The 24,186-nt window shown below is 39.4% G+C and overlaps 1 protein-coding gene across 1 annotated transcript in view; it reads left to right on the top strand.

Moving 5' to 3' along the window:
- The window catches only part of FGFRL1 (fibroblast growth factor receptor like 1), a 190,218-nt gene extending 170,397 nt beyond the window's left edge, over positions 1-19,821 (top strand). The window contains exons 4-7 of the mRNA XM_073649123.1: positions 8,958-9,038; positions 11,569-11,853; positions 12,950-13,303; positions 15,889-19,821. Of these exons, the coding sequence (XP_073505224.1) occupies positions 8,958-9,038; positions 11,569-11,853; positions 12,950-13,303; positions 15,889-16,289 (1,121 nt within the window). The 3' untranslated portion in view covers positions 16,290-19,821. The remainder of the gene's footprint in view (positions 1-8,957; positions 9,039-11,568; positions 11,854-12,949; positions 13,304-15,888) is intronic.
- The last annotated feature ends 4,365 nt before the right edge of the window (positions 19,822-24,186 follow it).

The following is a 24,186-nucleotide window of genomic DNA, read 5'->3' as shown; positions in this document are numbered from 1 at the left end:
ATACTGATAGACATGTTGCATTTTTTTTTTTTTTACCTGTCTTATTTTTGTTGTTTTTTGAGCGCCTCTATATACATTTGCCAAAAAATAAATAAAAAAAAACTTTGAGAGTTTCATGTTTTTTTATATTATTTAATGGGAATCCAATGAGAATTAGTTCAACAGGACTGACGATGCCATATTCACCTCAAGGACCTCTCGTCCCCCACACGCTTGGTTCGCCTGAGCGCTTCTATGTTTTTAATCTGGAGAGAGGGGTAAGCCGCTGCTAGTCACCTCTGGTGATGTTTCATGTCCTAGTGGAAAAAAAAGTAATAGACGTTGAAATTCAACATTCCAGATCCATCGTCCATTGGAGGAGAATCTGAAGGCCACCATACATGTGAACAGTTTCCTGTGATGGTGTAGAAGAGTATTTTTGTATGTGTTTTAGCTTTGATAAAATATTTGTCTAAGGGTAGGTTCACATGACCGATTTCTCCACATATGTGAAAAATGGACCAATTATTCTGATGGGAATTTGATCAGAGTGTCATCAGTTTTTGTCTTACGTGGAGAGAAAAAAAAAGTTTCTCCATCTTCTCCTTTCTATCAATCCGTCAAAACGTCATCCAAGTGTGGTCTAATTTTTTTCACGAACCCACAGACTTGCACTGCCAATTTTAATCCAAACCCTCGAATCAAAATTGAATGTCTTAGATTTTTCCCGTGGACCACTCGGTCCAAGGAAATAATCGGACATGAGCACATTGCGATTGAAAGTCTTCAAAGAAGCTCTAAGTTCACAACTAAAACATATGGACAAACCAGTTAAATGCTAATAAAAAATAAATAAAGCAAAAGTGTACAAAAAAAAAAAATCAAAAGATGTGTATTTTGAACGATAACATTTGGAAGGACACATAAGTTCATACATCTGGCCATCTCTGGTATGCTTACAATGAGGAGCATCACAAATATGGCACAGCAGCTGGTATATTATAAGTATACGGCTTAGACTCTATGCTCTATGGGTCGGAGAATGAATTTGTAACATTAATATATATGTACGTGACCACATATTATTATTTATGGTGAATCCGCTTCTCAACATTGGGCTTGCGCTGCCTTCAAGTCATCTGCGATGGTGGAAATAATCGTGGTTTCCTACCTCAAACACTTCTGCTGGTCTTTCCCATGGGACACCGGTGGGGGTTGATGTTAATTATAAGGCCTTAGTAAAGCTATTTTGTCATTTGTGCTTGTAAGTGAGAAGTTATTGGATATTACGACGCGGCTCTACTGTAAAACAATGTGTTTCCCTCTGAACTTTTTTTTGGGCTATGGTATGGAAAGACTGCAACAGTCTCCATGTAGTCAAATCCGAAGCCGGGTATGAGTTTCAAAGGGAACGATGAGCAGTCAGTATTTGAAAAATTTTAATTCACTAAAGCCTCCTGTTCTCCTTGATGTTTGCTAGAGTTACTTTAAGCAGCTGTAGTGTAGTATGTGCACATGGAGAAGGAAGGGTCCGTTGTGTGTCCTTCCTCTTATGCTATCAATACTTCTCGCCGCTCTGAAGGCTTTCTTACCTACTCACGAGCCATGCCCATGTTTGACAGGAACGTGCTTTGGGTGTTGAAAACTTTGATGCTAGATGAGGGTTAAGCAGCTGGCCGAGGTGTCCTCTACAGAGAGAAATGTCACCCGAAAATCCCGGGCCACGTTGGAAAATCCCACCCTCTTTGTAGATTAATCTTCACAGATTGACTTGTAGTGTTGATCGGGCAAGACCTGTGAGTGACCAGATTCCTGAAGAACAGGAGAAGACCTCTGGTAGAGGCAGTGGAATGTCTAACACAGTGTCGTGTCCCATAAGTGACCTTGGACAATGCACGTCAACCATTACGAAGAGTCTGATCCCTGATGGTAGTTTACGAAGGTCGGATGTCTTCCACTTATCTGAGATGGTCTGGTTAAAATCATTATACCGGAAATGACTCCTCCGTGGTCAAAGTAGGACTTCTGCCTACAAGCATCTGATAAAACCTCATAAACAAACTACTACTGACATATGGAACAACCTATTTAATTTGGGAATAACATTGACTTAGCAGTTAACATCTTATCTTAGTAACAGGCACATAGGTCCAATTCCAACCATGTCTATATGATCTAGAATATTTGTGAAGCTTGGTCCTATCTGGTGTGTCTGAAACAGTGAAATTTGATGGGGTGACCCATAGAGACACTGCCCAATGGATCTGACTCCTCCATAGAAGACATCTGGTCCATGGAAAATATTGGCACCAAATAATAAGTAATCTGTGGCAAATTTAGTAATATTAACTCTACTCAATATGCCATCAACAGAGACCCAATCGTTACCCTCTTGGGCACTCTTCTATATCGCCAAGTAAAATAAAGCATTCTACAAGCTCAATCTGCCTTTTTCGATCTTGGCTGTCTGAAAGTGTGATTGATATCTTCGATACGCACCACCAGCCCTTCCCTTGTAGACACTTCTTCAGGAGCCTGGCCAAGACCTGAACATGTTCTACCTATTGCTTAGTTAACAATGAGGAACTCTCAAAGGTAGACAATTTTGTACAATAGGTTAATATTTCCAACAAGTGTTCCTCTTATAGTCCCACTATAGGTTGACTCTCCAAAGGATATCTTGCAGACTTCAGTTCTGCTCAACTGGTCCTGAATATGTGTTTTTAATTGATTTTCTTTCATTTTTTATTCTCTTGGATATATTTTGGATATTTTGGACTCGATTATGGAATTTAAGCTTTCTACTCTGACCTAAAGTAAATAACTCTCTGGGGTTTTTTTTGACAGTCCTACTTTCCTGGCAGGATGATTCCTTAAGATTTAGAAACTTTTTTTTCCTTTTTTAATGTTGTGGCAAGAGATACTACCCGAGTTGTAGACTTAATGTTAATTAGAAATGTAATGACTAAAAAAAGGATGGGAGGAAAGTATTAAAAAAATATGGATAACGCTTCCATGTTAAAAAGTAAAATCTGTCAAAAATTTCTCGATTCTGTGGGTTCACTGGAAAGTTATTTTGGAATATTAGATATTTAGAGTTTAGATTTGCGCTAGACTAGTGTTGGCCAAACCAGCCAATATCGACAGATATGGCCAGCGATCTAAAGTGTATGGGGTATGAGATAAGGATCAAGCACGACTTATTTTGGACTTCTCTAAGAGATAAGCTGCCCCCAGACATGTGTCTCTAATAGTCAGCACAGAAGGTCTCGTCATGTGTATGGGAGATCGGCTGAACCGTCAAACCATCTAAGATATGGGTCTCAAACTCGCCTAAGTACATGGACTGCACATAGAAAAAATGTGACTTTGAAGGGCAGCATTCTTTGCAGGATGATATGAAATTTTTAATGATATCATATTGTTTTTTCTATTCACCTTTTGGATAATTTTTTGAACATTTTTGGCTTTTTTTATTTTATTCTTTTACATGGCATTCATTTTATGGTCTATGGTACAGTTTTACAGTTTTTACAACTTTTATTTCCTTTTTGTGTCCCCTAATTGGCCACATACAGTGATTTTTTTTTCTTATAATTTGCACCATGTAGTAATTCTGACCAACTTCGTATAGTAATGTCTCCCTCTTGTAGGAGTTTCCCCATCTCGTGGTAATGTTCCCATCCTTGTCCGCATCTTGTAGTAATGTCTACCATCTTGGTCTTCATCTTGTAGTAATGTGCACATCCTGGTCCCCATCTTGTAGTAATGTGCCCATCATGGTACCCATCTTGTACTAATGTGCCTATTCTGGTCCCCATCTTGTAGTAATGTCCTCCATCTTGGTCCCCATCTTGTAGTAATGCCTCATCCTGGTCCTCATCTTGTAGTAATGTGCCCATCCTGGTCCTCATCTTGTAGTAATGGCCCATCCTGGTCCTCATCTTGTAGTAATGTGCTCATCCTGGTCCCCATCTTGTAGTAATGTGCCCATCCTGGTCCTCATCTTGTAGTAATGGCCCATCCTGGTCCTCATCTTGTAGTAATATGTCCATCCTGGTCCTCATCTTGTAGTAATGGCCCATGCAGGTCCCTAACTTGTAGAACATTCAACTGAAAATAATCACTGACTTTGGCGGCCCTCAGGACCAGCTGCAATCATTACGGGGGCTCCGGAGCCTGCGGGCCACATTAAGCAACCTCAGGGGCCGCATGCGCCCCTCGGGCCGCGTGTTTGAAACCCCTGATCTAAGGTGTATGTGGTTGCTTTACTGTCAGCTCTTATTGGTGCAGTCAGTATTCTCATTTGCGGTCCCAATTTAGAAAACTATTTGCCAGTCAGACCGGTCTACACATTGGCCCATCAGACTCTTTGCACAATAATGGGCACCTTAGTTGTTGGCAAAAGAAAAATTTAATTTTTCAGCATCTTTTTAACCTTTTCAAATTAACAAATTCTGTTGGCTTTGATGTCAGCCTTTTTGGATTTCTTTTCGTTATTTATCATAAATGTATACTGTATGTTTAGGTGATCTTGTCTTCTTTAGTCAAAACAAAATGGGTAAATGTGAACTTTTTTTCAAAAATTTTTCTGCCAAAAAAAATTGCTTTTTCCCCTAAATATGAAGTAGAAAAGTTCCCATTTGAATCGGGGCTTTGACCATAGCCGTCCTCGTTACAACTTTTTACAATGGGAGGTACTGGTTTTAGACCTGTGAATCAAACCCTCCCATCCGGTGGGCAGCCGGTGTGGAGGTTGTCACCAAACTTCTTCAAATTTCCGAACTAGATGATAGTTTACTATGGGGGAAAAAAATAAATAAAGAAAACTCCTTCAACCATAGCAGCTGAAGAATCCGAGTCCACAAGTGTTTGTCGCCTTTGTCCCATGGTGGAGAGGGCTGTAATGAGGTCCCGGCTTTTCTTCTGAAGACGTTCCCTCATTCTGTCTCATGACGGGATTACATCACTTTCCCCTTCATTTCACTACCTCCTCTATCTTCCTTTTTTTGGCTTTTATTCCCAATTCACCCCCTTGTCCTTCCACAAGTGTGGAGTTGGGGGCTGCGTACCACCGGGCGGCTTCATTACCCTCCCAACCCTTTCTCTTTGATGTGGTCTCTGGTCTCAGGATTTAGGATCAGGGGTCACTCTGTTTATTTATGCAAAGCTGGATCTCCTGTGAAATTGGACTTTTAGGGCCTCCGACATCAAACGCTACAGATGTGGCTTTCAGGTCGGAGCAGTAGCTGGCGACAAATTAAGGAATCTGCAAGGAACAGTAGTCCCATGTAAGTGCCATTAGGTGGTGGTAATTACTGTGCAGGGGGCGAGTTCTTATTCAGGTTTGGAACCTTGTACAGATGTAGCAGAGCTGACATTGTCATTTTAAGCGATTTTTTTCCCATTTTTAGGTATATAAAGCCTAATGACTCCTTAATGTGTTCACGCATAACATATTTGGTGCCGATTTATAAACTGAAATCCATCTTGTCTCCAAATTTATCAAAACGGTGTTTGATGAGCCAGCGCAAATTCTAAGAGGCTTTTTATTTTTTGGGGTTTTTCTGCTTTTATCTGCCATGTTCCCACCTAGTGTAATTGTTGGGAGGGGTTTTTTTTGTGTGTGTGTAGAAAATCCACCGTTCCCACGATGAGTTTTTGGTGAATTTTTGACGCTGCGTATTTTCAAAAAAAATGTAAATAACCTATTTTACTTAATGGGTGCAGAAAATCTGCAACATCAAAAACTCAATAGTGGGAACGTAGTTTAAGCAAAGTGGGTACAACTTCATTAAAATTCACGCCCGCTGTGGGTTTAAAGGCGCTGATGAAATGTGCAGTTTTTGCTGTGTTTTTGTATTTTTTTCCTATGGGATGCCTGAAAAAAACGCTTGTAAAATGCATAAAAAAATAAATCAAGAAAGCGAAAAGCATAAAAAATCAGCAAAAAATGCAATAATCCAAACAAAAAAAAAGCAGCGTATTTGCACCAGGGAACTCGACCTCACAGTAAAAAGTTTGACAGATTTTGTACTCCATTAGGGCACTGGAGTACGATTGTGCAAAAACGTTAATAAGATTTTGAAAAAGTCGCAAATGATGATTTAACTTAAAACATCTGGATAGACTAAACTTTCTCCGAAAATAAAAACAGGCGAATCCAAGTAAGAAAAAAACAAAACCGCAAAGTCAGCTCTGCTACATCTGAAAAAAAACTCATTTGCACTAAATCTAATCAACCCAGCCTTACTTATTATGTCAAGTCCCGCACTACAGCACTTGAGAAACTCAGCTCTGCTACATCTGTAAGTTTTCGGAATGCCAATGGAACGGTGTGTCCTAGCAGCACGAGTTTTCGGTGGGTCGGATGTTACACACTACGTGAACAGGACCTGTCACAGAAGTAAAGATAGAAATTTCCACCGGATGTGATTTCTTTCTATCAGACTTGTTATTAACATTTTCTTTGGCGCCAATTCAGAACATGGACTTCTGATTTTTTGGACAAAAATGAGGCGTCCAAGAACAGGTGCCTATTATACTGCCGAAAAGGAGAAGATTTGTAGGATCAATTAATGAAGACTGGGGTCCTGATTTCACCAAAATTTTGCCAACATATTACCCTAAGGGATGCATGGTGGTGACCCAGTTATTATTAACTGATCCTTATATTGTTCTGATCACATTTTTTATTTCAGGAACAGCGCCACCCTAACACACAGGCCTTTTCAGGTATTGCCCCTCGGCTCACCCTGACTCCTGGTCCAGTGTGGGGGACAGTTCACTTTGACGACCATATTTCCTAATAAAATATAGGGACAGGGCTTGTCCTTCTCGCACCTCATCTCCGGCCCCATAGTTACAACCAGGATTAAGGATCCAATATTTGCAGTTTAATTCCCCAGGTGCCATATTCTCTTCCTTTCTTACACCATCGACAGGTTACATTTTTTTGATTTCCCTATTATTTTACCTGTGATCTAATATTCAATTGTCAGTTACTCATAAGATTCAGAGACTTCCTCAAAATATGTCCTGGTAACATCCTGTCACTTGCCATAAATCTGTATTTTTTTTTTACCTGGTGTAAATGCCGCTGTTCTCCTGAATCCGGCAATGTTTTTCTTTTGTTCCTGCTCCTCTCTGTTCCTGAGATATGGCCTCCTGTTCTCTGTATATAAATGTTATATTTTAGCCAACTGGGTGTGACACCAACCGGGACAATTTGAATGTCACACCCACTTGGCTAACAAGACTAGATTTCTATGCATGAAAAAAGAGGCCGTATCTCAGTAACGGAGAGGCGCAGGAACAAAAGAAAAACATCGCCGGATTCAGGAGAACAGCGGCATTTACACCAGGTAAAGAAAAATCATATTAAGGGCAAATATTAGGTCTGCGTTAAAGGTATTCTCTTCTTTGTACAAGTACTGCTTATTAAAAAGGTCTCTTGAACAAATCATTAATCAGCTACAGTGGGAACATCTGTTTAATTTCACTGCAGCGCCACCACAGGAGAAACTTAAGTATTACACAGTGGCTATTCAAATCAATGTTATGTAGAAGAGAGAGACGCTCTTACAGGTAAAGAGATGAGTATCCTGAACAGAGGACCCCCCTCTATTAACTCAGACTTCCCGAATAGGATATATTAAAATGGGTTTTCTAAATTGAACAACCCCTTTAAGAACTGTAGTGTATGGCCCTTTAAGAACTGTAGTGTATGGCCCTTTAAGGACCAGCACAATCCCAGCAAATATTAAACAGAGCATTGCAAGTCTTTGTGAATGTAAGAAAAAAAAGGAGGCAACTAGATCCCTGTGATGGTGCCGGGCTTTGTCCCGTCGGGGAGCGGTGGCAGCTCACAGCTGGCACCGGCTTCAATCAAGCTATTTGCAGAGTGGGCACAGCGCCCCTCCAAGCCGCTGCTCGCCGGTTTAACGGACTGTGTTTTGTCAGTAAGTGCAGGTTTCTAATATTTGGCAGGATAACAAGGAGCGGGGAAGCGACATCTTCAAAGGATCAAATAGATTTCGAGCCTTGCGGATCACATCAAAGGCTTGGCAGCCGCTCAAGTGGTAGTTGGGGAATGCCAGTCACATGCTGGAAGTATATGTCAGTGGTGGGCACTCTTGTCACACAAGTGCGCGGTGGGGGGAGGACGGTGGTAAGCTACATGTAACCCCTCTTCTCCTAACCCCTCGTCTGGCATAATAAAGACGTGAGATTGAAACGTCACATTGCACGCGACCCTCCATGGGTTTAATCAGCGGAGGCGTTATATTAGGAATGCGGGTAGCTCTCCTTTCCAGTCAATTCTCAGGAGGAAAAAAACTTCCTTCCTACAAGTACGATCCATAAAATGCTGCACCTTTTTTATTTTATAAGATATTTTCTGAGATTCGTTGTTCATGAATAGAATGCGAGAACAGAAAGTGAAGACTGACACCAAGGAAAGAGAATAGTCTGAAGTGTGACTGGGGAGTTATATGTCACCTAGTGTCTGGGGAAAAGTTGGGTAACCTCCCTTTTAGTTTCTATTATTGATTTGATTCTGATTAGCTCACAAATAATGATTTAATTTAATAGGGACAGACTTGGAATTACCATATATTATTTTTAAAAAATTTAATGATATTATACAATTTAGTAAAATTTTGATTGAAAGGGAAACTCCACTTTTGTACAATAATCTTAAAAAAAAAAAAAGAGTCAAATTGATAATTTAGTACATTTTTTTTACTTATTTATATGTTTTTTTTTGTATATAAATCTGATGGTTTTCCTGATAGCAGCGAGCAGTGCATTGTGGAGACTGAAGCGACAGTTACACAGGTGGAGCTTAGCAGTTAGGTCACATGTCTGACAACGAGGTGAAGCTAAACTGTAGTCTGTTTCCATGGGCGACCAGTAGAATTCTGTTATCAATTTAAAATTATGTGAAATTTAAATATTTATATTTTTTTATTTTTCAGATGATTCCACTGCTGGAAAACCCAACCATCCTCCTGGTGGGCGTAATCCGGATTTAGAAGAGTTCTCAAACAAGCAATGGGGTGAGCTGGAAATTTTTTTTTTTTTGGGGTGTGGGGAGGTGATTAGAATATACACGAAAATGATGTTTAATCTGGAATTTAATGGTAATTGCCTTTTTTAGTTATAGGTGATAAATTGTTAAACGTTGGGTATCCTTCTGATGGAATCCCCACGATCCAGAGAATGGGGTTCTGAAGTGCTCCTCATGAAATTAGAAGTGACCGCGCATGCGCACCGCATCCCATAAGCAACGAATGGAGTGGTGGTGCGCATGCGCAGCTTTTTCTTCATTCTAATGGGAAACTTCATATCCACATTCTCAAAATCGGTGGTATAAGTTCGCTTCCAAACCCCGTTTTTTTTCCAGTCCGCATTGATATCAGCACACACTCATTTGGAGTACAGATGATGGCAGTGATGGGTCAGCTCTTGTCTCCTCCTCTGAGTGTTGTGGTTATCAGAACAATCCCCTGCAGCTGTTTTATCCCCAAAGATAGTGAGACTGATGTGCTGACTTATCACTGCCATCATCTGTACTCCAAAGGACCATGCACTGATATCAGTGCAGCTAAAGGCTGAATAAACTTGACAAAAGCCGGTGTTTGGGAACCACTTACTTGCAATTTTTCCCTTAATAAAGTAATTTTCAAAGTTTCAGAACTTTCCTTATTAAACAAATTTGTTAAAAAAAAAGTTTAAAGAGTTTAGGTACTCTTTAAATAGTTTTTAAATCAACATTTATATTTTGTATTTAAATGTTATTTTTTTTTACATATGTGCATTCTTTTTTTTTTATTATAATATGCAGTATGTTCCATAAACTTTAGTTTTTATGCCATAGAAGTCAATGGTATGGAATTTAAAAACGCATGTTCCGTTTTTGTACGGTTTACTGACGAATTAGAAGAGTGATAGAATTAGATCGAGTATCTTTTAATCTAGAATATCTGATATTCTGGTAATTTTTTTTTGGTCAATTTTCGATTCATTTTTTTTTAATCGTGCCTTGATGTTCAATAGCTCCAGTCTTGGAAGGAATTTTCCTTATATGAATGTCCCTTTGATTCTGTCCATCTCTTAAAAACCAATCAGTTTTTCCCCCCAAAAAACATTTATTTTTCTGCCGCGAAGGTCAGTTGGCTTCTGTACTGTGGGGATGTAAGGAGCAATGAGTAGAGCGATGTCACCGCCTCTGAATGTGGCCTTTCTCTGTATATATGAAGGGATGTTTGCAGCATATGTTTGACGTTGACTTTGACAAGTATTTCAGTACAAGCAATGGAAATCTGTCTGCAAAAAAAAAAAAAAAATGTGAAAAACCCAATTGACAAGTAAACAGCATAAGCTATGTTATTGTAACAAATGTGCTGACTACGACGTCTGACAGCCGGGCTCAAGAGCCTCATTAATCCATATTTGACTTATTTATAAATACCTCTGCTCTTGGGTGGACATATTCATGGGTGTTATTCATCATCCAAAATCTTTTTTTGCCCTAATGAATTGCTGATTTATTACGAGAGAACCCATGTCCTCCATTGGAGCTTATGGATAACTAAGAGGGAGGTTCTAATTTTTGGATGCCCTTCTATGAGTCAGGATGGAGAGGCTCATTGTAGGACAAGAGTTGTCCATGTATACCATCAACGACCATTACCTGCATGGAAGTTTCCCAGTTAACTTTGGCTGTTCACCTATTGACTGTGGGTTCTCGTACCCAGACCACAACGATCATCTGATTGAGCGAGGATGTCTATAGATGAGTCAAACCTCTTTATAAGACATTTCACCATAAACTAAGGACAAAAGGTTAAGATAAAATTGTTGTTCCATAGTGACATGTCCAAAGTTTTGGTCTGGAGGTCCAAGTGCTGAGAATCCCCCACCAGTCACTGAAACGAAATGTCAGAAGAACTCAGTTGAGCACTGTGCCCCTATGGTTAGGATTGGCGCTGCTCAGGTCTTCTCAAAGAGATGGAGTTAGCTGTGAATGGACTCATAGACTTCAATGAACCCTTATACCAATGACCCCATCAACCCAAGAAGATCACAGCTGAAGGAATGGGTGGTGATCTCAGCACCTTAGACCTCCACTGATCAAAAAATTCTAACATGTCACTATGACAGGCCTAAACTTTTGTGAAGTGCTAATTACTCAGTGGTCTTCTTCTGCCATGTTTCTGCGAAGTTGAATGTCACCACCATGACCACTGTTGCCACCAAGTTTACACACATTGAAGATTTGCCTTTCCATGGGAGCTGTAATGATTGGGCATTGAAGGTAGTAGAATTTTTAAGGACCTGACAGAAGGAGACACCTCGTGGACATCCCAGTTTCTTGGGAATGGTAACACTGGGCACCAAAGACATATAACTTGAGGTTTTTTGCCCAGTGCCCCAAATCTTTTGGGACCTGATGACCACATTCAGTTGGCGTTCTGGGTATCTTCATAGTGTACAAACGGCCAGAGGGAGTAATACTTAGTTGAATCTTAATTTTCTTACTTATAATGTAAATATTTATTAGAGTCATCTTTGTCTTCTTCTCAGTCCGACCTCGCTTTACCCAACCGGCAAAAATGAGGAAAAGAGTCATTGCCCGCCCAGTGGGTAGTTCCGTTCGTCTAAAATGCATTGCCAGTGGGAACCCCAGGCCAGAGATCACCTGGCTCAAGGACAACAAGCCTCTGACCACTCAGGAAATTGGCGAGAACAAAAAGAAGAAGTGGACGCTCAATCTGAAGAACCTGAAGCCAGAAGACAGCGGCAAGTACACGTGTCAAGTGTTCAACAGGGTCGGACAGATCAACGCAACCTACAAAGTAGAAGTTATCCGTAAGTACCATTCCTGCCATAGCGATGATGTTATCAGTAGGATTTTCTTGGCACCTTTCTTCTCTCTTCCGTATCGGCAGTGATGAGAAGCACATGAGCTGGCCAGCTTGGTGCTCTCAACTAAGAAAGGAGGAGACATCTGGTAGTAATCACCATTCAGCTGTGTAGAGACACTAAAAACATGTGTTTACACTAAAACCAGGAGCACAGACAGGAAAATGAATCAACCCTCATCCCCATGTCAGATCTGGCATTTTCCTTGTATCAGAACCCAGGATATAATACATTCTACCATACCAGGTCTAACAGTGTACCTAACAACTTGTATCGGCTCCCTGAGACCTCTTGGCTGGGTGTCAACAGGCTGCAATATAGTAATAGAAGGTATAACAAAATAACAAAGAGCAGCTAGTAAAAAATGAAAACTTTTACGAGGTGGAAAACTCTTGACATTGGCCAAGATAAGACTAGTCCTCCTACCAGGGAGCCTGCCAGATACTTTGCTTGACATCTGTGAATCAATATATTAAAACCATGAAAAAAAATCATATATTTTTTAAAATGCATGTCTGATACAATCGTGAACTGGGTGGAAAATATTGGTTTCAGATTTAGAAACATTTCTCCTTTAAATAAAAAAAAAGTTAAATCAAAAAGTCCCCTGTAGTACAAAAGTACAAAGTACAAAAACTAAGAAATGTAATTATATTCCATCAGAAGGGAAAGTATTTTGGGGGGAACACAATTATTATTTTGCTAAGGGTCAGCTTTACTTTTTTTTTGGAAAAGTTATAATTTATGTAATGTATTACAGTTTTCTTATTGGCCACTAGATGTCCTCATAAAGCATTTACTCAAACAGCAATGCCACTTTACTGCCTGCTGTGAAACTGATCACATAATTAGTCAGAATTGCTGTAGATTCTAACTCATCTCATCCATTTTCTGCAATGCAGATTTTAAATTTTACAACATCTTTTTTTGTATCAGGGGTAATATAGGAAGCAAAAGCCACTACATATGGACGTGCCCTTTAAGTGGTCATGCTTCACCATAATACAGTGAATATAACAAATTGTTTTCTTTCCTTCATCAGAGAGAACAAAATCTAAACCCATACTGACGGGCAACCACCCAGTCAACACCACCGTGGATTTCGGAGGCACCACTTCCTTCCAGTGTAAAGTCCGTAGTGATGTCAAGCCGGTGATCCAGTGGTTGAAGAGGGTCGAATACGGCTCCGAGAGCAAGTACAATTCCACCATCGATTTCGGCGGCCAGAAATTTATCGTCCTCCCTAATGGAGATGTTTGGTCTCGGCCTGACGGTTCTTACTTAAATAAACTCATCATAACACGGGCAAAAGAAGAGGATGCTGGGATGTATATTTGCCTTGGCGCCAACACAATGGGATACAGCTTTAAAATTGCATTTTTGACCGTATTACCAGGTAAGATGAAACAATATTTTGTAAAAACAATTATTCTAATGGTGATTTTATATAGACACTGTAGCGGCAACCATCCATGGACTAATTGGGAGATTGCCATGACCTCTGCACCCACAAAACAGCTGCTGTCTACGGTGTCCCATATAATGCCCATAATACCCAAACCTATTGGCAATGTGTGTATATATATATATATATATAAATAAATTCTGGCAGCCTTATACACAGAAAGTATATAAACTCCACCCCTTTGTCAAATGTGACCAAACAGCTGTCAGACATGTGACCCATCTGTATACTAAATATAGCTTTAAAGAGTAACTGTCGTTTTGTAATACAAAAGATTTAGATTTATATAAAAAAAAAATTACCAAATAGTAAAAAAAAAATACATGTAACACAAAAACAAGATTTAAATAATATGTGATAATATAAATATATTTAGTTTGAGCAGAGCTTATTAGTGCTGAGCAGACCCTCCCGGAAATAGATAAAATATTTATAGATATGTTATGTCCATTATCATTTATGGATCCCCCATTTTATCTATTGCTGGAAGAGTCTGCACTAATAATCTCTGCTCAAGCTTTTATAGTGGCTTCCATTCAAAATACAGCCTTGACAGCTGTCCTATAGTCTAGAGCAGAGATGTCAAACTCAACCACACAAAGGGCCAAAATGAAAAACTTGGACAAAGTCCCGGGCCAACCAATAAACAGTATAATGGGCCCCACAAAGTCCTCCATACAGAATAATGGGCCCCACATAGTCCTCCATACAAAATAATGGGCTCCACACAGTCCTCCATACAGAATAATGGCCCCATATAGGAGTGGTGGTTCTGGTGTAGCGGGCAAAATATAACCACCCTGCGGGCCAGATTTGGCCCACTGGCCAGAGTTTGACATGTATGGTCTAGACTAAGGCCTCATGCACATGACATGAGCAGCATGGTGCTATATAGAATCCTTGTGCCGTCATATGGGGCTTAGTACATTGAAGCAATGATACCCTCAGTCTATGTGCCCACGATGCAGAAATGCTCTGGATTTTTCCTGAGCCTTTCTGCATCTCCCTGGCAGAAAAAACGCATGCGGATTGTACATGCGGATTGTACATGCGGATTGTACATGCGTTTTTCCTGCCAGGGACATGCGGATGTGAAGCGTTCTACACATGCATTTCCACATGCGGGTTGACAAGCGATTTTAGCATCACTTGGAAAGTGCTTGACAACTTGGTCACACTATATAAATCCATGCAGCCGGCATATATAGTGTGACCGAAAGAATGATAAAAAATAAATATCATACTTACCTTCTGATGGCCCCCGGTGTCTTTATTGCCGGTAGCTCGCGGTACACTAAAGGACCTGCCGACGTCAGCGGTCGCGTGACCCGTCACATGACTAAATGACATCATGGCAGGTACTTGAGTCCACCGCGATCTGCCGGCAAGCCAAGACAAAGACCCTGGGGGCCATCAGAAGGTAAGTATAATATTTATTTTTTATTTTATTCTTTTTTTTACAGGTTCTATGGTACCCGGGTCCGGAGGAGAGTCTCCTGTCCTCCACACCCGGGTACCATCCGCACATTGAAATGCATGGAATGCGCATGTACAGATCCAGTGATGCGGATATCATGCGTTCCAATGCAAGTCAATGGCGGCGAAAACGCAGCACTTCCGTAAAATAATTGGCAGTGCTGCATATTTTTCCGCAATGATAATCCGCAGCGGAAATTTCCGCATCATGTGCACAGCACATGCGGATTATCATTGGGAAACATGACAGACCTTCTACCAAGTGTTTTTTAAGCGTTTCTGTAGCGGAATTGCCACCGCAGAAACGGTTGAAAAACGCATCATGGGCACACAGCCTAAAAACAGTGAATCCTAAACATGGCATAATGTATGAAATATGAGGCATACAGAGGTACTGTAGGACCCCAATAAAAGCCTTTAGCCCCCCTATTATGGCTCCATACATGAGCATTAGGACTGAAATTGCATAGGGAAGAACAACTGTGCCGTGCAATACAATGAACGGACAATTATCTGCTATTGTATCTGAAAGACCCAGATGAGCATCATATCGTCTGGCGTGGCGGAATCTGCCATGCGAAACTTTTCGCAAACCAATGGCATAGTTGAAATGATTGACTTGTTGACATTAGAGAAAGGTATTAGTGACAATTGACCACATCTTATATCGGAGCTGCTCCAGACGGCCAGACTCACTGCTGAGCGATGGTATTTTTGAAACCACATGTGGTCGGAGAAGGTTTATTCTGTTACAATAAGACAAAAGACAAAATAAAACAGAACCTCGGAGATCCTCGCCGAACAAAAGCTAACTGTTTGCTTGTCCTTTAAGACATTAATGAGACACCTACAACAAAGCCTCATTTGCTGGCGGCGCATGTTGCTCCTTGGCAGATGTTGTGTTATCAGAAAACCGTTGAGCACTAGTAGTCGGTCATTCTGCCTGACATCTGTTTTTCATTTTTCGTTTTCTGCTTTTAATCAGATGCATCCATATATTTTTTTAAAACTTTTTTTTTCCTTCTCTCCTCCATCTACAGATCCAAAGCCTCCCACAGCACCTGTGAGCATGTCGCCCAGCAGTCTTCCATGGCCTGTAATTATTGGGGTTCCAGCCGGAGCAGTTTTCATATTCGGAACTATTCTCCTATGGCTTTGCCAAACAAAGAAGAAACCATGTTCTCCTCCAAGTGCGGCCGTCGTACATAGACCGCAGCCAAGAGTCTGTATACCACAGATAGTGGACAAAGACTGCATCTCCTCCATAAACTACGAGGAGTACGTTGCTCAACAGCAACATTTACTTCCCCAAGGACCTATTTTGGCCAACGGAGTGGCATCAAAAATGTACCCAAAGATTTACACGGACATCCATACCCATACGCACTCTCATGTCGAAGGCAAAGTTCACCAACATCAACATATTCACTATCAGTGTTAATTGCTAGACACAAAAGAACTTTTTCTTCTTCTGCGGTACCTCAAATTAAAAAAGACTGCCTGGTTCAGCCTACACTGCCAGTAGACATGAAAATGTTATGACTAATGGATTCATGAAGGATGGTAGAATCTCCGAGTAATCGGGGACATTGTTGCTGTTTTTGTTTGTTTTTGTATTTTTATCGGAAGCGTCATGCTCCACCATTGAGTGGGTCATTTAATGGTGCCGTATCCCACTCAACGTCACTCAAGCTCACTAGTTCAGTTGTCACATTTGTGCCTTTTTTGGTTGACCAAGCTTTAGGTACTGGTCAAAGTTTGGGCTTAGCGAAAGGTCCACCGAACTATGGACTGACTTGTATGAAGGCAGTATTTTTTTTAGCTTTAGACGTGAGCTAGCATGTTCAACGGCAGAGAATAGTTTCTTCTCGAGTGAGTTAATGTTCTCCAAAGTTCTTGCTTTCATGTAGTCAAGTCTCACCTACGTCTTCTTGATGGACATCATGGTTACTATAGAAGATCAAGCACAGCGGAAACTGGAAGACTTATAGTATGGATTCCCTAAGACATGTCTCTTGAAGAAAAGGATCATCAAGCTCCGACTTGCCAACTTTGGACACATACGAAGAGAGCAATGACTGGAGAAGGACATCATGGTCGGAAGAATAGAAGGAACAAGGCGAAGAGGAAGACCAGCAACCTGATGGCTTGTTACTATCAAGATAATGGCGGAGAAGACCCTGGTGGAACTATCTAGGCATGCCCAAGATCGATGTTCCTACAGATCGTTCATCCATCAAGTCTCCATGGCTCGAGATCGAGCCGAAGGCCGTTAAATAATAGTAATAATAAATCAAAACTGCTTAGGATAAAATGTGGATTAAAACTTTTTCTTAAAGAGTATTTTCGGGGAAAAAAATATATGTTACAGTTAATAAAAGCAATAACATTTCACCGTCTGAGAAAAAAAATGCCTTATAATCAAGACTATATCGAGTACAGACTTTATACAGCAATTTTCGTGACTATAGAAAAATGTGTAATTCTATATAGATTTTAAACTAAAGCCATGTATATTTAATTTATTTTGTTAAAAAGAAAAAAAAATGTCTATGTAAAATATTATTTTCGACAAAATGTTAATTTTTATTATTTTTATTATTATTTTTTTTTTGTATGCCTATTCCTAATGTGACTCCCAAACTTCCCTTATGTAGCAACCTATAACGGCCATTTAAAGAGTTCGGTACAGGGCACGGGGGCACTTACTTTTTTTTTTAGTTGTCAGATTCCGCACACTGCCCTTATTGCCATTGTTAAATGGTTCCCAAATTCAGAATGATATTTTTGCATACTTTGCTCTTCTCTTGACAATCTTGTACAGAACATCCCCCTCATTCCTAAGATCAAAGCTTTATAAGACATTTGGTTTAAAAAGCATTTTTATCTTTTATCAATTTTATCATGTCCAGTTTTAATTTATTTCTTTTATTTTTTTTCGAATAAAAAATTTCCATGGTTAATTTCAATAAGGTGTAAAAGCGAAAGATATTTTTTCATATGGATTATTTTGATAAATTAAAATAAATCTGATTTAAAATGGCGCCAACTAGTGACCAAAATTTCATAAACTGGTAAAAAAAAAAAATAGAAAAAATTCAATATTGAAATAAAACAGATTTACTCAGCAGTGAAAAATTTTTGCCGGCCGACATTCCCAGTTTCGACACAACCGGAATTCTTTATCTAATTTGGTCTGTAGAAAATTTTAAGACGTAGAACTATTTTAGTTTTGGTTCAACTTTGATACATTTCTTTAAAAAAATTGTGGAGTTGTAGACCATTTGAAAAAAATTGGACCTGTTAGAAACAACCCATGTCTGCTATTCCGTGGCCCTTTTAGAGTTTCATGATATAAAGAATTTCGATCAAAGTTGCTAAGAAATCAAAGAAAGCAAGACTGTAGTAAATAAACTGAATACAACATGTCCCGCTGCTCGGACCTCCGGTGATCAGTTATAAACTGTCAGCGAGTGTTAAGTTTCCTTGCAGCGCCACCACAGGGAAAAATGAGGTATTACATGGTGCACATTGAAATCAATGAGCTGTCCCTTCATTACATGGATTTGCTGGGTCCTCCAGATTTGCAGTTACTTTCTACTCCCTATTAGGAAATTTGACAATGCTGAAGTCAAACAATCATTATATTTCATAAATATTTACAATATTGTAAATCTATCAAACATTTAAAAAAAAATAATTTATATAAATTAAGAAATGATGAAAATGCCAGAGCCCATGCCTAACCAAACGTCATATATATTTCCTATGTGCCTTATGATATTTCTGCCTGTCTTAGGCTATGTTCACATGCAGCTTTTTTTGCTGTGTTATTTTCTGCTTTCTTAGCAGAAAAAAAAACGCTGAGTTCAAAGCACCTGTTTTTTCATGGTGTTTCGGTTCTTTTTACAGCGTTTTTTTTTGGGTGCTTTGTCTACAGTACATAATTAATAAAGTTAGTTTTATTCACCAAGTATGCCGCAAAAACGTTGTTACGTTTTTTTTTTTGCAATTTTTTTTTCTTCATTTTTTCATTGCTTTCTACGGGTGAAAAAACGCTGCATAAACGCTGAAAAAAATTATGTAAAAAATGCAGCTGTTTTCCCAATTCAGTAAGGAAGAAAAAAAAAACAAGGATATGCATGAGATTTATGAAATCTCAGCTTTTACTGGTACTATATAACGCAGCTTTCAATTTTCATAAAAAAGCAATGTGTGAACGTAGCCTTAGGCGTTCTTTAACTTTTTTTTTTTTTTTAAACACTTTTCAGAAAATTATGACAAAAGCATGCATCGGAAGTACATAATGTGAACACAGCCTAAAAGTAAACTTGTTGCTAGTCGTGGTATTAGAGCAACACAGGGATGGAATCTTAAATTATTCTTAGATCATCCCTCACGTACATGGTACAAAAAAACATGTTCATGACCTGGCCAAAAAAATGCAACTAAGTCTATCAAGATAACGAAAAAGTTAATCAAATATTCAAAAAAAAAAATCACATTTTGTGGCTCAAATCTTTAGCCAATGTCTATGACTAGCATCAATAAAGAAAATGCCTAAGAATAGGTAGCTAAGCGAAGGCAAAAATTTTTACAACAGTTTAATCTACATGTACTATTAAAAAAAACCATGGAAATATTCATCTAATTTTGTTAGGTGTGTTTGTACAGTTAAAAATAATAATCCCAACTTCTGGGCAAAAATATCTTTTTATAAGATTTTATTTTTGGTAATAGCAAAAAGATTTTTTTTTTTGTAAATGTTAGAATGTTCCTATTATATGTAATGAAGCTCAATGTCTGATAATCTCTGTAATATCTCCTCCCTTTATGTTTTGTTTCATTTTATTTTATTTTTATTTTTTTTGCATCTAGACATGTAAAAGTGTATATTATACATTTTTGTATAGTAAGATGTGTATAAAAATGTGCCATATGGAGCTTTCATAAAATCTGCTTATGGTTCAGAACCCAGTTGTTTCTTCGTTATTTTTATTTCCCTTTTTTTTGTATTTTTATTACATATTTTTGTATATTTATTATGGATTATTAGTCTATATTATTATTTTGATGGGAAACAATCTTAAAAATCAATTTTCATTCTGCACACAATTACATATGCCAATCATAAAGATTGACAATTTGATTTTCTCAGTTTATAGTATTATGTCATGGGATCCCTGAGGCCAGTCAGTTCTGGCTGCACTCTCCTCTCCTACGGACATAGTTGACATTCGGATGAGGTTAGAGCAGTAGCAGCTCTCATTTCCTCTGGATGTCTTGATTTGTCCAAAGGAGAGGAGAGTGAAGCCAGCGCTGATTGGTCTCAGGGATCATGTGACATAAAAATGTCATGCGATCCCCGAAAAAAACAGTGCCTACATTCTGGATTGGCACCTGCACTAGAGGAGAGTATAGCTGTTATTATTTTACTGAGGGGAAACATAGGGATTCAGAAGGGGTTGTCTTGAGTATTGGACAACCCCTTTAGTCTGCCCCGTTTCAGCCCTTGCTCCACGCCCCTGCAGCTTTGACATCACATCACTGCTGCAATCAGTCACCGAGCTCAGCGATTGTAGATAGTACTAGCCACTGAGCTCAGAGATTGGCTTTACCAGTGATCTGAGCTGTAAACATAATGTCACCGGTGCAGCAAAGCAAAGAGATCGGAGCAGCGGCAGGGAGCCATCGTTGGAGCGGGGAATGACAAATACTATCTAGCTTTGTTACCTTAAGTTACAGGAATCATATGGGGTTCACTTTTCTAAAAGTGGACAACCCCTGGATGATGCAGTTGACGATGATGATTTTTAGACTCACATAAATGATGACTGCCACGTCTACACAGGCCAAGGATCACAAGCATGCATTTTCAGCTACTCACTGGTCCAGTTCTCGGCCCATCTTCTGATTCCCGTCACGAGCCATGAAATCTCGACCCCTCAGTCGGGACTACCAGCTCTGATGAGACCCATGAGAGTTCTGGGCAAGTGTGCAAAAGGTCACATCGGGGGATTTCAATGCTTGTGGCGGGGTTCAGAAGATGTGATGAAGACTGGACAAGTGCCGGTGAGGAAAGGAGGGGCCAGAGAAGTATGGGGTAAGGTAAGTATAGGGAATTTTTTATTCTTTAACCAGTTCAGAAAAGTGATGGCCAGCAGTCACCATTTTGCTGAATCTGCAAATTTTGGCAAATGCAAATTTTTGAAAAAATTTGAGCAGAATTCAATTCCACTTGAATTTATTCACTCATCTCTAGTCCACCTATTTAAGCATATTGTACCTATGGTCCTTTGCCAAACGTTACATTGCTATAGTGAGTCTTTACATTTAAAGAGGGTATTGGTCATTAGACTTGTCCCATTGGATAGACCAGCATTTCCATCCTTTTTACTCAGAAGGAGCTCCTTAAAATGTTCTTCAAAGAAGAAACTTCTCCAGCTACCAAATACCTACTGCAAAACTTGTCTCTGTCTTATGAGAAACCTCTGACCAGTTTTCAAGAAGCAGCACAGTTCCGCAGAACTCTGATAAAAGATTGAATACTGTGTATCTTAAAAGGTCAGTTGACCCAAGGTAGACGAGACAAAGAATACATGATGTGCTTCTACCTGAACACTTTATTTTTTAATAACATCTTATTTCATAAGAACACAAATCGAATTGCTCCTTAGACAAGAATTGCATCCACCGCTCGAATACCTGAAAGATTTACAAGTCCCTTCTGTGCTACATTTTCTTTTCTACATTTTTATGTTGACTCAAGGACATCTTGTGATTATGCTAGAACAATAAAACAAAGACTGTAATAAAATGCTGTTAATAATAATACAATAATCACATTTTATGGAACCTATAATTAAAGAGTAAGTTTTAACGTTTTAAACATCTTAAAGGGCTTTTATCATGTCATCCTTATCTGATCGATAGAGATGAGCGGATCATTTTAGGCAACCCTGATCCATGGTTGAGGTCCATGCTCTCTGGTCATTGACAGGAGCTGCGTGAACTTCCGGGTTCCCTGGCGCGGCACTTGATTCACAGTTCTGGCGTGAAGTCATCTGTGCGGCATACAGGTGACGTATCACCAGCCCAGCTAACAATAAGCCGAGACTAGGATCCCAGAGGGTAAGGAAATTCGCATAGCTCCAGTCCATGGGCAATGCACTGACGTGGACCAATGGACCGGGGTAGCGCAAAGTGATCCACTCATCTCTAACTGTAACCTCTTTTCCAAAGGCCATTGTCTGTATTGTGTTAACCATTTTTGCATAGGTACTTATCCTGGCCATTTATTCACTAAAGAATGTACACAAAATAACTGAGTAGTAATACCAAAAAATATACAATGAATAATGATTTCCAAGTTCTTGTGCCCAGCACGGATTCTTTGTTGACTTTCCACATGTCTAGGGCTGTTGATTAGTCTGATTGTTCTCTTTCCACTATGTGCAAGAAATACATATTTGTTCTCATCTGGCCAAAGGCTGACTGTAGACATTACAGCATAGTCTCCTTTTTCCAAGCCTCCATTTTTCAGTTGATGTTGGCCTATGGTCACCTGCATAAATGAGTTTACCTATAAAATATTGTTTGGGTAATAAAACAGAAAAACTGAGTCCATGTTCCTTTACTAAAAACTCATTGATTCGCAAGCTTAAAGAGTTTGTACCAAGTTTGGAAGTTATCCCCTATCTACAGGACTGACTGCTGGGACCCCCACCAATCCTGAGAGCTAGGACTCTGGAGACCCCCATGGGAATGGAGCAGTGGTTGATCATGGGCGGTGCCACTCCATTCATTGTCTATGGGACCGGAGATAGCGAGCACCGCATGTGGCTAGTCTTCCGCACACCCATTAAGTATGAATGGTTCTGAGTTGCACATGATCAACCATGGCTTCATTCACATGGGACTTTTCAGAACCTCGAATGCAGTGAGGGTCCAAGCAGTCGGACCCCCAGAAATCTTTCTTTATCCTCTATCCTAAAGATAGGGGATAACGTCTGAACTTGGTAGAACCCCTGAACAGCCAAGTCTTGAGTGAACGACTTAATTTCAACCCTCCCCATCCAAACAATTGTTTTCTGCCTATCTCAGGATCCATAGTTAGTGTTGAAAGGTATATCCAGCAGAACTCATTGCTCTAAATATAAAAGCTATGGTTGTCAGAATCCCCTGAAAAAATTCTTCTAGTTCTTTCAGGGCTTATTTGGTCTCGAAAGTCTTTTTTCCCCTATGGTGGTGGTACTGTTCGTCAGTTGGACACTTAGCACATGGAATGTTGGAGGAACCATGGCGCTAAGTGAGGACTGAAAATTTTATTAGCAGTGTACCTTCAAAGAAAAAGAGATTATCCAAAGTGGACAACATTTTTTTGTTCTTATTCACCCTGATTCATCAAAGCTTTTATGAATCCAGAACTGATAAGGAGCTGAGATCCTACTAAAGAATCCCCTATTCTGCTTCAGCCTCTGATAACCACCTAGTCAACCCGGTATTTTCCAGTCGTCAAGATAGATAGAAACTGGTAGCCTCGAGAGCCAAATATTTGGCTAATTAGTTATTAATGTGGCCACTCAGAGCTCAATGGATGGCCACCTCCACTAACTGCAGCTGTACACTCAATGTTTCATACATGGAGCAATTTAAAAAAAAAAGTTTTGTAGAATATTAATCAGCCAAATCTTTCCTTTTTTTTCTATAAAAGGCTTTGTGCCAATCCGTGCACAGAACAAACAATATTTTTCCTTGAACGGATTTTCTTTTAATATTTTTGTGGGTAACCACAGGATAATAAATAGAGTTTTTCTCCAGTAAGAATCAAAAGGAAATTATTAGGCTCAAGTTAACCAAAAAGTAGCCAAGAATTGTGGTGAAAATGTTAACTCATCAATCAAGAGAACTTTTTCTAACAATGTTGATATAGATCGTTCTCCAAAAAGTATGTATTAAACTAGGAAAAATATTCAAAAAGTGAGCGTTGGGTTTTAAATTCCGTTATGATTTTGAGTGGGGGGTCCATTGGTCTCTAGAATTAGGAGGGTCTCTGCTGTGCCGCTTTTACTGAAAACAGTTATCTGGGGCTTTAGTATTGATGGCCTATCTGGGCCTTTAGTATTGATGATCTCTCGGACCACCTCTGAGCATTTCTACTTGTGGCTATGTCTATTATCGAAGACCTTTCCGCTTTTTAGCAGCCATTATTTTTTTTCCAATTGATGTGACTCAATGAAGCTTTGTTTTATACAGGACAAATGCTAATATTTTTAGTCCTGTTTTGGGGTAAAAAAATATATATATCATTTTTTTGAAAAGCAAATATAGAAAAAAAC

Source organism: Phyllobates terribilis, unplaced genomic scaffold (genome assembly GCF_046119375.1).
Source record: "Phyllobates terribilis strain yellow unplaced genomic scaffold, ASM4611937v1 Scaffold_1__5_contigs__length_1240528914, whole genome shotgun sequence".
NCBI classification, from domain to species: Eukaryota; Metazoa; Chordata; class Amphibia; order Anura; family Dendrobatidae; genus Phyllobates; species Phyllobates terribilis.
The sequence above is the reverse complement of the archived record's forward strand: the minus strand, read 5'-3'. Positions and strand labels throughout refer to the sequence as shown.